This window comes from Chiloscyllium plagiosum, chromosome 17 (assembly GCF_004010195.1).
Source record: "Chiloscyllium plagiosum isolate BGI_BamShark_2017 chromosome 17, ASM401019v2, whole genome shotgun sequence".
Taxonomy (NCBI): domain Eukaryota; kingdom Metazoa; phylum Chordata; class Chondrichthyes; order Orectolobiformes; family Hemiscylliidae; genus Chiloscyllium; species Chiloscyllium plagiosum.
Genome location: NC_057726.1, coordinates 61,610,082 through 61,623,320, shown reverse-complemented (window position 1 = coordinate 61,623,320; position 13,239 = coordinate 61,610,082). Strand labels below are relative to the sequence as shown.

The 13,239-nt window shown below is 41.0% G+C and overlaps 1 protein-coding gene across 1 annotated transcript in view; it reads left to right on the top strand.

Moving 5' to 3' along the window:
• The first annotated feature begins 699 nt into the window (after positions 1–699).
• Positions 700–13,239, top strand: part of LOC122558631 (tyrosine-protein phosphatase non-receptor type substrate 1-like) — a 24,539-nt gene continuing 11,999 nt past the window's right edge. The window contains exons 1-3 of the mRNA XM_043707428.1: positions 700–773; positions 1,778–2,124; positions 4,620–4,916. Of these exons, the coding sequence (XP_043563363.1) occupies positions 700–773; positions 1,778–2,124; positions 4,620–4,916 (718 nt within the window). The remainder of the gene's footprint in view (positions 774–1,777; positions 2,125–4,619; positions 4,917–13,239) is intronic.

Sequence of the window (13,239 nt, the reverse complement as noted above, 5' to 3'; positions counted from 1 at the left end):
TTGATAGTAAAGTTCTGGATGTGTTTATAATATTTTGAAGGTGGGTGGACAAGTGGACATAAACCATAAGACCCCTAATTTGAACATGAATTAGTCTCAACCTGGAGTCTTATGCTCAATCCTGAGGGGTGTCAAGGCCGTAAAGATGTTGGAAGATATTTATCGGAATGAAGTGCGGGCTGAGGAACTTCAGTAGTATGGAGGGTGTGATGCTATTCTCCTCGATAAAGTCATAGTCAGAGAGTTACACAGCCTGGAAACAGATTTTTCGGTGCAACCAGTCCATGCTGAATGTAATCCTAATCTAATGTAGTCCCACCTGCGCACTCCTGGCCTGTATCCCTCCAAACTTTTCCTATTCATTTACTTGTCAAAGTAAAATGTTGCTTTTAAATGTTGTAATTTTCTCCAGATCCATCACGTCGTCAGGAACTTCATTACGCACGTGTAAAAACGTTTGCCCCACATGTCTTTTTTTAAAATCTCTGTCCTCTCACTTTAAAAATGTGCTCCCCAGTCTTGATATCCCTCATCTTCAGCCAAAGCAAACCTCAAACCATCAACTCTGGAGTGGAGAAATAAAGATGAATAAAATTACCAATCCAGTGCTTCCTCCTGAAAACTCAAGTTTTCGAAGATTGTTAAAGATGAGAGTGGCATGAAACCCAGAGCTCCCAGGATAAACAGTTGCTACATGAAATGGATCGCTTAGATGACGAGCTGCAGTACTGCGAACTGAAGCGATATTTTCAGAATTTAACTAATGATAAAAGGTGAGTGCTGACGAAGGAGGATTTTGGAACGCAGTGATACTGTGATCACTTCATATGGAAACGTTTCAGAAGGGAGTTAGGAGTGGATTTAACAAACTCCCACGAGAAGTACAACCGTATTGAATAAGCCACATTAGTCATGTGATATTTCATGTCATGTTTAACATTTTACCTATGAAACCCATTTGTCTCTCCACACCAGCCACTCAGAATACGGCCCGTGTTTACATCAAGGAGACCACTCTTATATTCCATTTGCAAAATGTTGGTCAGAGCAGCGGTTCTGTTCATGGCTCTTCTGCGTATGGCTTGGCCAGGTACTCCTATATGTTACGAATTGTCCTTTGAGAGTAACCTAGATTTTATTTCATATTTACAGCTTCCATAAATTGCAAATTGTTAAAGATGAGAGTGGCATGAAACTCAGAGCTCCCAGGATAAACAGTTGCTACATGAAATGGATCGCTTAGATGACGAGCTACAGTACTGCGAACTGAAGCGATATTTTCAGAATTAAACTAATGATAAAAGGTGAGTGCTGACGAAGGAGGATTTTGGAACGCAGTGATACTGTGATCACTTCATACGGAAACGTTTCAGAAGGGAATTAGGAGTGGACCTCCGACTTAACAAACTCCCACGAGAAGTACACATTAGTCATGTGATATTTCATGTCATGTTTAACATTTTACCTATGAAACCCATTTGTCGCTCCACACTAGCCACTCAGAATACGGCCCGTGTTTACATCAAGTAGACCACGCTTATATTCCATTTGCAAAATGTTGGTCAGAGCAGCGGTTCTGTTCATGGCTCTTCTGCGTATGGCTTGGCCAGGTACTCCTATATGTTACGAATTGTCCTTTGAGAGTAACCTAGATTTTATTTCATATTTACAGCTTCCATAAATTGCAAAGTTTGATGTCTTGCTTCTCCAATTTAATGCGTGCGGTTGTTCTCAATTGTTTGCAGATTTTACTCCTCCCGATGTTATTTCATGTCAGCTGTCTACAGCTATATCATGGTTTTACTTTTTTTTCAGTCGTCACTAAAGTAACTTCGAGCAAAGTACATCAGTTTCCCAAACTCTTAGAGGCGGCCAGAGGTGACAATGTTTCCATGTTCTGCACATTTCCAATATTTGAACATGTTCCTGAAATATTTTGGTGGAGACACAACGAGGAATCGTTTCTGGAACCAGACAACAGAAAGCGTTTTCATGTCCAGAAAGGAAGAGGCTCGCTTCATATTCTCAACGTCACTTTTGCAGACTCTGGAATGTATCATTGTAAAATAAAGCATCAGCAAGCCACTCATGGAGCAGAAAGCGGCTCATTGCTGACAGTGTGCGGTAAGTGGCACTGCACCCAGGACAAACAACTCTTCAGCTGTTTTATGCAATTCATGTGATCTGAGCTTTAATAATTAGAGAAAACTCGGTTACAGCGTATTTGCTTCACATTGTAGCAACGACCTCGCTGTACAACGGCTGTTGATTAGCTTTCGTACGTCTTACACCATTTCTCAAGATCAATTCCATTGCTCATTGTGATCATGACATTGCGCAGTGTTATTAATTCAATGAGTGCCTTTTTGGTGCAGAAGCAGTTGATTTTGCGTCAAGATAGTGAAATGGGATAACTGTTCAAATTTTAGGATGACATTAATTCATGCAGTAAGATAAAATAAAAAAAAATGCATTCTGGAAATCTGAAACAAAACTAGAAATTGCTGGAAAAACTCAGCAGGTCTGGCAGCATCTGTGTGCGCTACCGTTTAGCATTCAACGATCCTTCTTCAGAACGTTTCTGTAGAAAGGTCACTGGACCTGGAAACGTTAACTCTCCTTTCACTTCACGCACAGCCTCAAAATTAGGGGAAGCAGATTTAGGACTAAGTTGAGGTCCAACTTCTTCACTCAAAGGATTGTGAATCTGAGGAATTCCCTTTCCAGTGAAGCACTGGAGCTACCTATATCGATGAATGTTTTTAAGGCAAAAATACTTAGATTTTTGAACATTAAAGAAAATAAAGGTGAGAGGGCGGGTAAGTGGAGCTGAGTCCAAGAAAGCGATAAGCTTATTGAATGGCAGAGCAGGCTTAGCGAGTCAGATGGCCTACCCCTGCAACTATTTATTATGTTTTTATGCTGCCAGACCTACTCAGTTTCTCTAGCATTTTCTGTCTTTTGTATCATGAGGCAAAATGCACAGTTTACTTCAAACCAAAATAACGGTACTAAACTGTGACAATAGAATCAAAAAGAAAACAAAACAATGTGCTACGGATTTTGAAAAGTTGGAATATGAACAGAAATTATTTGAAACATGTCTGAACATCTACATAGGTAATACGATCATAAGAATTAGAAGCAAGAGTAGACCATTCATCCCTTGAGTGTACTCAGCCACTCATCAACATTATGGCTGATCTGATTATGGTCTCAACTGCATTTTTCTGTCCGCTCTGATACCTTTGAACTTCCTTGTTGATCAAAAACACAATTAACATTTCAGGTCATAATCTTTCATAAGAATAATTTTAACAGCTCCAACAGCTCTTGCTTTGATACAAGATAATAAAGACCATCTTATCAGCATCGACAATATGCATTCACGTCAAATTAAGGTGAATGAAAACATACCCACAGCCATTAATATTCAACAGACACAAGACAATGTTTTGACCCCAAATTGCCGATCAAACTATTCTGTCGCAAATCCTTCAAACTTGGAGATCGACATCAAGTAAATTTAATCCTGGGGATAAAGGAAATAGAATAAAACCGGACAAATGGAGTTGAGGTACAGTTCAACCATAACCTAAGTGAATGGCAGAGTAAGTTCAAGAGTGGAATTGATTAGTGTTTCGGGAGCGCATTTTCCCAATACTAACATGTTTGAAATGCCAATGCTTATTTTAACAAATGAATCACATGATTCAGTGAGACAGCAAGTGTTGACGTTGCCCTCAATACTGGATTCTATCCACAATCCTAAAGCGTGTAAGGCAGTGAAGTTGCCCATTGCCTCTGGTTGGCCCTCTGCGGTTCGCCAAATGGATACTCTCTGATGTAGGCATAGCAGGCAAAATGAAGGAAGGGCAGCAGCAAACATGCCGAAAAACGTTTGCGCTCGTGTTTGTAACTTATTCTTTCTATGCAATGGGAGTTATGACAGGAGATCAGCTCGCAGCTAAACACCGCTTGTAGATGGAGAGGGCACAAGTTCACTTGAGTAATGTAGAATTGATACTTCAAAAAAAGGTTTCATACTAAACCGGGAATGCCAATCAGGAACAGAAAGAACTCAGACAAGATCATATTAACTGTTGGATCAGGCTCAAATAGCTGAATTGACTGCCCATTGGCTGGGCAAAAGTGAGGACTGCAGATGCTGGAAACCAAAGTTTAGATTGGAAAGGGCAAAGCCCTTCATCAGGAATGGAGGCAGGGAGCCTCCAGGATGGAGAGATACCCATTGACTGTCCTACTTCAGCTCCTAATTCGTGTGTTACCTCCAGGTAGAATGTCTTCCAAAAAAAGTTCATCAAACCGAATTCACTGACATAAAGCTAAACCCCGACGATTCTGATAGCTGCATTTCATTAAAGTTTTTCTACCCATGTTTATGATCGTTGTGCATCGTTTGCAAATGATCCAAACATTTTGCTGAGCATTTTTAAAAATAAGTGCAAATACCAAGTTTCAAACAGAATAACAAGGAAAACTGTTGTCACATTAGTAATGGAACAGTATTACATGGGGTGCCGAACCGGGTCGAGTGTGAAGGGTGAAAAAAAGAGAATGAAAATTAATGTTTTAAAAGGTTTGATTTTCTGTTATAGTTCCTCCGAAACTCCAGAAAATCGTTCCCGTAGAAGAGATTTCAGAGAACTATTTGAAATTCGAATGCAAAACGACTGCATTTTACCCAGAGGATTTAGGAATCTCTTGGTTAAAAGATGGTTTCAAAATTCATACCGGAATGGAGACTGTGAAAAACAAGACCGTGGATGGGCTTTATGAGGTTACTAGTTCATTGGAAGATGCACAGCCTGTGCAGAGTGGTGCAGTTTATACCTGTCTGGTATCTCATGCTTGTCTTAAGGTGCCCACCAGCGTCAGCTACACCTTTAATCGAGGTAAGATTGAAAATATATCTAATAGGGATTGGGGTGTGTGGTGTGGGGAAGATCCTAAATGGCAGCATGGTGGCTCAGTGGTTCGCACTGTTGATTCACCAAAAAACTGGCTTCACTTCCAGCCTCCGGCGACTGTGGAGTTTGCACATTCTCCCCGAGTCTGTGCAGGTTTCCTCCGGGTGCTTCAGTTTCTTCCCCCAGTCCAAAGATGTGCAAGTTGGGTGAATTGGCCAAACTAAATTGCCCATAGCGTTAAGGGATGTGTAGGTTTCGTGCATCATTCAGGGGAAATGGAGAGCAATAGGGTCTGGCTGCAATACTTTTCGGAGGATCGGTGTGGGCTTGTTGGGCCAAATGACCTGTTTACACACTATAGGGATTCTATGATTCTTCTCGGATTCTATGAATGAGCAAGTACAACTTTCTTTACTCATAGCAAACAGTGTTCCTATGCAGATAAAGTTTCTCACACCATTAAGTCATTATATGTGTTTTCTCCATAAAATACATAGCTGAGCTGCAATTCATTGGGTCTGATGCGAATTAAGGACCTTGTACAGGTTTTCCCAACAAAATTAAAACTGTCCAATTTGGTTAACAGTTGGGTTATCCTGAGAAACACCTTTGCAATTTATCATCCTGTGCATTTTGCTCTGTGTATGTCACTCCTGTGTTCCACACATGTTCACTTCCATCACGTGTTGATTCTGTAGGTGAAGATTTTAATCGTCCGATGATTATTGGAGGTGCAGGAGGGGCATTGGCGATGGTACTAATCATAAGCATTTTCTTGATACTCAAATTGAAAGCATCAGCTGGTAAGAATCTTTCTTATTTCACTGTATACTTTTTATTTCCTCAGACCCAGTGTAAAAAGCATAGAGAGCAGGTGAGAAATCAAAGGCCTGGCATTAAATTTAGGATATGAGGATCTAACCGGATTTGAAAAGCAAATATTTCACCTTCTTATTCGAACTATACACTCGGTTTATTCACCTCCATGGTGCTGAAATCGAAACTTTGAGTGTTCTCTATTATAGTTCAGTGGAGGTCCAGTTCCTGAGAAGGAAACATTTTTCGAATGTTTCGAATGGATTTTGGCATTTGGCATTAAGGTTAAGTGGGCATTTTCGAACTCACAACCAGATATGCACATCCGCAGATTTTATTTCCATTCTAATTTTGTAGATTAAATAAGACGCCGACTTGCACTTGCACTGTCACTGACTCTGCATCATTGGGTAAAGCGCGATGACAGCAGTGAGCAGGTAAAACACAGCATAACGAGCTTGGTGCTGCTGAACATTGTCAAACTAGATTTCTGAACTTTATATAAAAATTAAACGTTTCTAGCAGCGAAGACATGACATTGAATGAGTGATTCTGTCACTCACGTTATATTACTTTGCTTTCTCTTAGGCAGAGGAAGAAATTCGGTGGAAGCAAATCAAAATGTCCAACCGGTAAGGAGACAATATTCATTATATTCCAAACAAATGGGAGGTGGGTGCATGGAAAGGATAGCAATGAGTTTTGCATTCAGTCAAAATTACTTTGATTTCACAGAACAGAGAATTACATTGCCCGGGATGAAGAGCGAGCACCTCTACTGCCTCTATGAGGCAGTAAGTCATTTGTTCCGGTCTCGTGCTATTCTCCTGTTTATTACATTTTTCAGGTCAATCCAGTTCCCTTTTTGAAACTTCCTATCGAATTCTTCCTGTCACTCTGTCAGTTTGCGGGCAGCTCACTGGGCTGCAGAACAAACATACTCCCCAGATTATTTACCAATGAAAACGAATCTTGTCGCCTAAATCTCAAACATCCTGCCAATGAAAATTGTTTATCCTAATTTATTCCATCACAATTTATCAAGATGTTAGACATTTAAGTTAAATCTCCCCTTAAACGTAACTGATCTAAGTAAAGCATCATGTCCAGGCTTCTAAACATCATTGAAATCCCTGAACGCTAGGACCCTTCTCGTAAATCTCTGTTATATCCTCTCGAAACCACGACATCTTCCTAAAGTAGTGTGCGACATAAAATCTCAGGCCTTTCTGCATTATATTCCTCTGTTAGCAGTGCTGGGGGCAGGCTGTTTCGTAGTTTCTGAGGGAGAGGAAATAATGACTGTAGACGCGCTTGGGGAGAATTTTTGCCAGAAATCTAATTGTTGGTTGCCAGTCAGAGAATACAAGATTCCAAAAGTATTAGGAGAACAGCCAAAGGCTTCGCTGCCTGATCTTCTAATAGACTGGGTTAATTATGGAATAAGGAAACTGCCGAGGCTACAACAAGATTGAAGAGAGCTAGAGATAAACGAGGAATTAATTAATGTCTATTTTTCGTCAGCTGTATGTTAAATTGTAGGTAAATGCGTTAAATGCTCTGGGTTTCATATTTAGAACATTACTCCCCAACACATTGGTGAGATATTAGATGCAAATCATTGAGAGTTGACAGAATGCAATTTCTAGCTTGTTTGATTAACTACTGTGTGCACGTTAATATTCTATTGTTCAGTTCCAATGGCTGGCTGTAAAATCAAATGCGCTTCTCTCGATATTTCATATCTTATTTTCTAGCTTAGAAAAGCACCAGCTGAAGAAAATGCCGCCTCTGCTGCAGTAAAATTGAAAACCAACAAAGGATTCTCCAAACACAGACCCGCGGAAGAAAGTACTGTCAATTCCCAGGTATGCTGCCAGAATTGTCAAGAATAAAATATCCACGTCACTCTCATACAACATCAATATTATGATAATGGAGTCGAAAAGTTTAGTGCTGGAAAAGCACAGCAAGTCACGCAGCATCCCAGAAGCAGGAGAGTGTTCGTTTCGGCAAACATCTTCACTCCTAAGCCTCCAATGCTGGTTGACCTGCTGTACTTTTTCACCGCCACACTTCTCGACTCTGACCTCCAGCATCTACAGTCCTCACTTTCTCTTAGTCATTGCGATAATGGAGTCGTTTAAAAAAAGACACTGTAGAGTAAGGGAAGGGGATGCTCTACTTTTGACTTGATAAAACAGAACGAGTGGCAGATATCCAGTTGCCAAGGTTAGTAGCATGGGGACATCGGTTTAAATCTCACTAGGGCAGCTAATGGGAATTAATTCAATCGAAAAATCTGGAATGCAAAGCTAATTTCAGTAAATGTTGATCATACAAACTGTCATGAATTGTTATCAGAAGAACAGCTCCCTATTTCATTAATGCAAGGGATTGATAAGAGCAATTCTACATCACTGCGTACAATACTGGTCAACCTTTTGATGGAAGGACATTGGCCTAGCTTGTGCCTCGTATAGTTTTGGCAAATATCCCTGCTTTTTATATTCCATTCTCACTGAAATAAAGGCCAGCATTCCATTTGCCTTCTCTATTGCCTGTTGTAAATGCGTGCTAGCTTTTTGTGATTCGCGAATTGGGACTCCAAAATTCCTCTGCTCCGTTGCATTCTGCAGGCTTTCTGCATTTAACGAATATTTGGCCCCTCCATTCATTCTGCCAAAGTGTATAAATCTCACATTTTCCCACATTATATCCCATCTGCCAAATCTTTGCCCATTCACGTAATCAGGCTAAATCCCTCTAAAGATTTTTGTGTAATTCTCATCATCCTGCCTCCAGCCTACTTTAATGTTAACCATAAACTCGGCCATTGTACATGCACTTGCTACATCCAAATGTAATATATATAAATATATATAACTGGAAACTTTGTGACCCCAGTATTAATTCCTGTGTCACACCAGAAGTTCCAGGTTTCCATTCTGAAAATGCCCTACCACCCTATCCCAAATCTCAGTCTTCTGTTACTTCGTCAATCCTCTATCTATGTTAATGTACTGCCCGCAACACCATGAGTTTTTAATCTGATAAAGTAACCTAGTTTGTGCTACTTTCGTGAATGTTTCCTGAAAATCCAAAAATATTGCATCTACTGCTTCAGCTTCATCTGCCCTCCTTTTACCTCAATAAAAATACAGTCAATTTGTCAGGCATGTTTACCCCTTCATGAAGGCAAGCTGACTCTGATGATATTATGTATTTTGAAATACTCTGCATCCTTTATAATTGACTCAAGCGTTCGCTAACTAGCTTATTTATAACTATTTCTTGTCTATATAAAGATGTTGGTTTGGAAAAGTTTTACTCCTCTGGGAGTTTTTCTTTCAGAATCTAAGGATTTCTGGGAGATTACTATTGGTGCATCCACTACTGTATCTTCTTCCCTTGATATTGTGTAATGTACTGCATCAGGTCCAAAGGACATATTAGTCTTTTGCCCCATTAGTTTCCCTGACGCATCCTCTCCAGTGACAGTTATTTTCTTTAATTCCACTCCTCGTTTTGCCCTTGGATACTTAATAATTTAGAATGCTGCTAGTGTATTCTACCATTTCCTGGTTCCCCATGATTTTGTTCCCCACCTCCTTCTCTTTGGGACCTATGTTAATTTTGATTTCTCGCTTCCTTTTCAAAAGCTATAAACCATTGGGTAGGCCTATACCTCTGGAGTTTAGAAGAGTTAGGGGTGACTTAATTGAAATATATAAAATCCTGACAAATTTGGTTGCTGAAAGGATCTTTGCTTTTGTGGGAGAATCTAAAAGTAGAAGTCTAAGTTTCAAAGTAAATGATTGTCTATTTAAGACAGAGGTGAGGATTTTTCGTTTCTGTTGTAGAGTTGTAAGTCTTTGAAAATCCCTTCTTCAAATGGCACTATTTTTTTTTTCTTGAGACACAGTGGAAGACACAAAGTGCACCAATCTTTATTCAATTTCCACCACCAGGAAGATAGGAAAACACCCGGGTGACCAGTGACAAGCACTGCCCTTCACATCAAGGGACAGTGCTGTGTGATCAAAACAGTGAAGGGGAGGGTAGGGACTAAATCAAAACAGAAGTGGATGGGGAATGCTCTTGTTCATAACTGTCAGCCAGGGCACACTCATTGGAGTTTTTAACCTGGGCCATTTAAGGATCTCATTGTCAATGAGATTCACCTGGCTCTAGTTCTAATCTCTACATCCCTCCCCCACCAAGTCTGGGAATGTAGGCCTGTTCTTTTTCTTATGGCTTCTTTTGGACGTTTTTGCCCAGGTCCAATTCCTCTGACTCAGACTTGAACATGGGCAGCATCATCCATCTCTTCTGCATGGAGTATCTCAAGAGTTTCCTCCTCTCCTTTTGATGGTAACAGCATCAAGGCTGCGTCTTTCTCAGACTCTGAGGATTTCTTGGCTATTCTGAGGTGCTAGGTATGTTTTGCTCCTGCCTCATTTGCATGCTAGCAGCTTTCAAGTAAGGTGTGCAGCAGCAGTCTGTACAGGGCTCTTCTTTTTATTTCCCTAAACGAAACAAAGTTAAAATTTCGGAGGCGGCTTAGGTTGTGGGGCACAGGCTCCCGCGGGAAGTACGGGACGTTGGGGCCAATGTGAAATTCCGGCCGGGCTGGGGTGAGCGCGGACGGGATCCCACCGCACACCTGAGCGTCCTCCAACTGGTGCACTACGTCCGGTCCGAGCACCGCCGTTTTAAGGCGTCGGATGGCGGTGGCCACGTACTGGTCGTCTACCGCTGCTCTGCCTGCTATGTCCTGCGGCAGCGTCCAGCCCAAATGGCACTAAATGCGGAAACATTAAACATGTTAGGGCGGGGTACATAAATTGTCGATGATAGAGCGGATGAAAGATTATCGAGGGGAATCTGAATGTAGCGTTGACAGAGTCGGCCATGACATTGTTGAATGATGGAGCAGGATTTAAGGGCCTAGTGCCTTGCTCTTATTCCTTGTTTGCATGTTATGCTATGACAAAAAAGACAAAATTAAACCGATGTCGATGTTTCTTTTGCCGATTTTGTCGGAAATAGAAATCAGGGGAGATATCAAACGGACAGCTAGATCTTACTGTGAGTTTTGCGTGAGAATGCAATGAAAATTATCCTTGTTTCCTTTTATGAACTAGCAGTAATAATGATAGCAACTGAACTGATAAGAGTGGCAAATACCGATTTTACATACAAAGTACTGAACTCAGAACAAACCTCTTTATGCCTACCCTGTCGAATCCAGCACCAAGACAAATAAGAATCCCAGACAAACAAAGAAGATTACCGTCTATGATCAAGTGAAGCTTTACCATTTTTTAAAGACGTTCAATGACGTTTGGTCCTAATCTAAACTGTAGGAATCGAAAGGTCCGATGTTTAACCCATACTGTACTGGGCCCGACCATCTCGGCCAAGGCTCACCATATTCGCCGGGGTCCCAGAGTTCGGTAAATCAGCAACAATGGGGTAAAGGTGGTAGTAAATTGCAACTTGAGGTCTCCCCAATCGGTAAGCACATCACAATGGCTGTCACGGCTCAGAAATTGGGTGTTGAAAGTGATGTTTTGCAATATCAGCATTCCAAACACATTTAATACACCGGCATTTCATTCATTTGCTATTTTAATTGAAGCAAAAACGTGCTTCTTTAATGGGCAATGTTGATATTCTAGCTTATTTTATGAGAAGTTTAAATCAGAATAACAGGAACTTTTACTGCAGATCTACAGAGTGGAGAGAAATCAGTTAAAAATAATTATAAACTCTGTTACAATCTGAAGTTGGCAAATGATGAAAGGAAATTCCCCTGAAGTCTTTTTATTTAAAAAATTGACTGCGTTTAGCAAAGAGTCAATGATGGGATAATGCGTGATATTAAATTTTACTTTCACAGACCAAGAAAGGAAGCGAAGGTAACAATCTGACGTACGCCAATCTGTAAATAGCTGATTCCAAGAAAGCATCAACACCCAAACTGCAAGACCATTCTACATTATATGCAGGCATAAAGGTGGCAAAGAAAGCAAGAATTTAAACATATTGGGAAGATGGATGATACTACTGGGTGCACTATGGAGTATTTGGTTTTATATCATAAAACGTGCTGCAATCATTATTGACGTTCATTGCAGTCAGGCTAAGAACCAACTATTTGAAATATCTGTATCTACTAGGAAATGTTACATCGAAGAATTGCTGACCAGTCCATTGCAAAACCAATCTAACATCGGGAGCTTTCCACGCCCAGAGCAAAGTTTCCAAAACCATTTCCAACTTGTCGCAAGTTGAAAACTAAGTTCAGGACAAGTTTTCTAATGTTGAAATTTGCACTTGTTAGTGCGTTTCTATATCAACATTTAGTTTGCATGCAGTTTGTTTCACAACTAAAATTTATGCTCCGTTAGGGAACTTGTTCCTGCTCAGCGAAAAACAACCATTCACTAAACATGATCTCCTATACGACCTTCTCGGTCATTGGATAGATAGGCAGGAGGAACTCCACTGAATCCACAAGTGCGCAACAGTTCCCAAAACTGTTATTTTTGCATCATTCGCATTTAATGCCTGTCGTTTTCTAAACAGCAACAGCCAAACCTGTGCCACCGCACGAAGTGCAAAACCTGCATCGACGCCATCCGCCTCACCTCTATCCAAGGACCTAAAGGATCATTTCACATTCGTTGGAGATTTTCCTGCACATTCACCATTGCTCTCGATGCAGCCTTCTCTCCATTGAGGAAACAGAATGCCAACTCATGGAGCAGTTCAGGGAACATTTCTGGTCCGTACCCACCAAACAACCCTACCACCCTGTGACCACACAATTCAACTCCCCTTCACAGTCCGCTAAGCACATGCGAAACCTGGGTTCCCACCACCAAAACAAAGCCACCAATCAACTGGAGGAAGAATACTTCATCTTCTGCCTCGAAATCTTACATGGCATCAACATTTATTTCACCAGCTTCCAAATCTCCCCTCCCACCACCTCATCACAGATCCAACCCTCCAATTTGGCCCCAAACTCTTGATGTGTCCTATATGCCTATCTTCCTTCCCACGTCTCTGTTCCACCCTCCCACTGACCTATTACTACTACCTCTCACCTGCATTCACCTGTCACCATCCCACCTAACTTGCCCCCAGCCCAGCCCCCACCCCATATTTATCTCTCAGCCCCCTACCATCTCCACATTCCTGATGAAGGACTTATTTCTGAAGCGTCGACTCACCTGCTCCTCCAGTACCATATATTTTGACTTGTTATGGCATGTCAAAGTTACAACCAGTGACCCTAATGCCTCGCTGCATTGCACATAATCCAAACTTAAGCAGTGCTTTGCACTATATGTGCAATTGAAATTCCATTTTCTAGCATTTCCTTGCCAACTTTGCTACACTGTAAGTAATCTAATCTAATCTAAACTTTGTTACTCACTATCAATATACACATCTCTCTGGAAACCAAAAAGCTGTAACA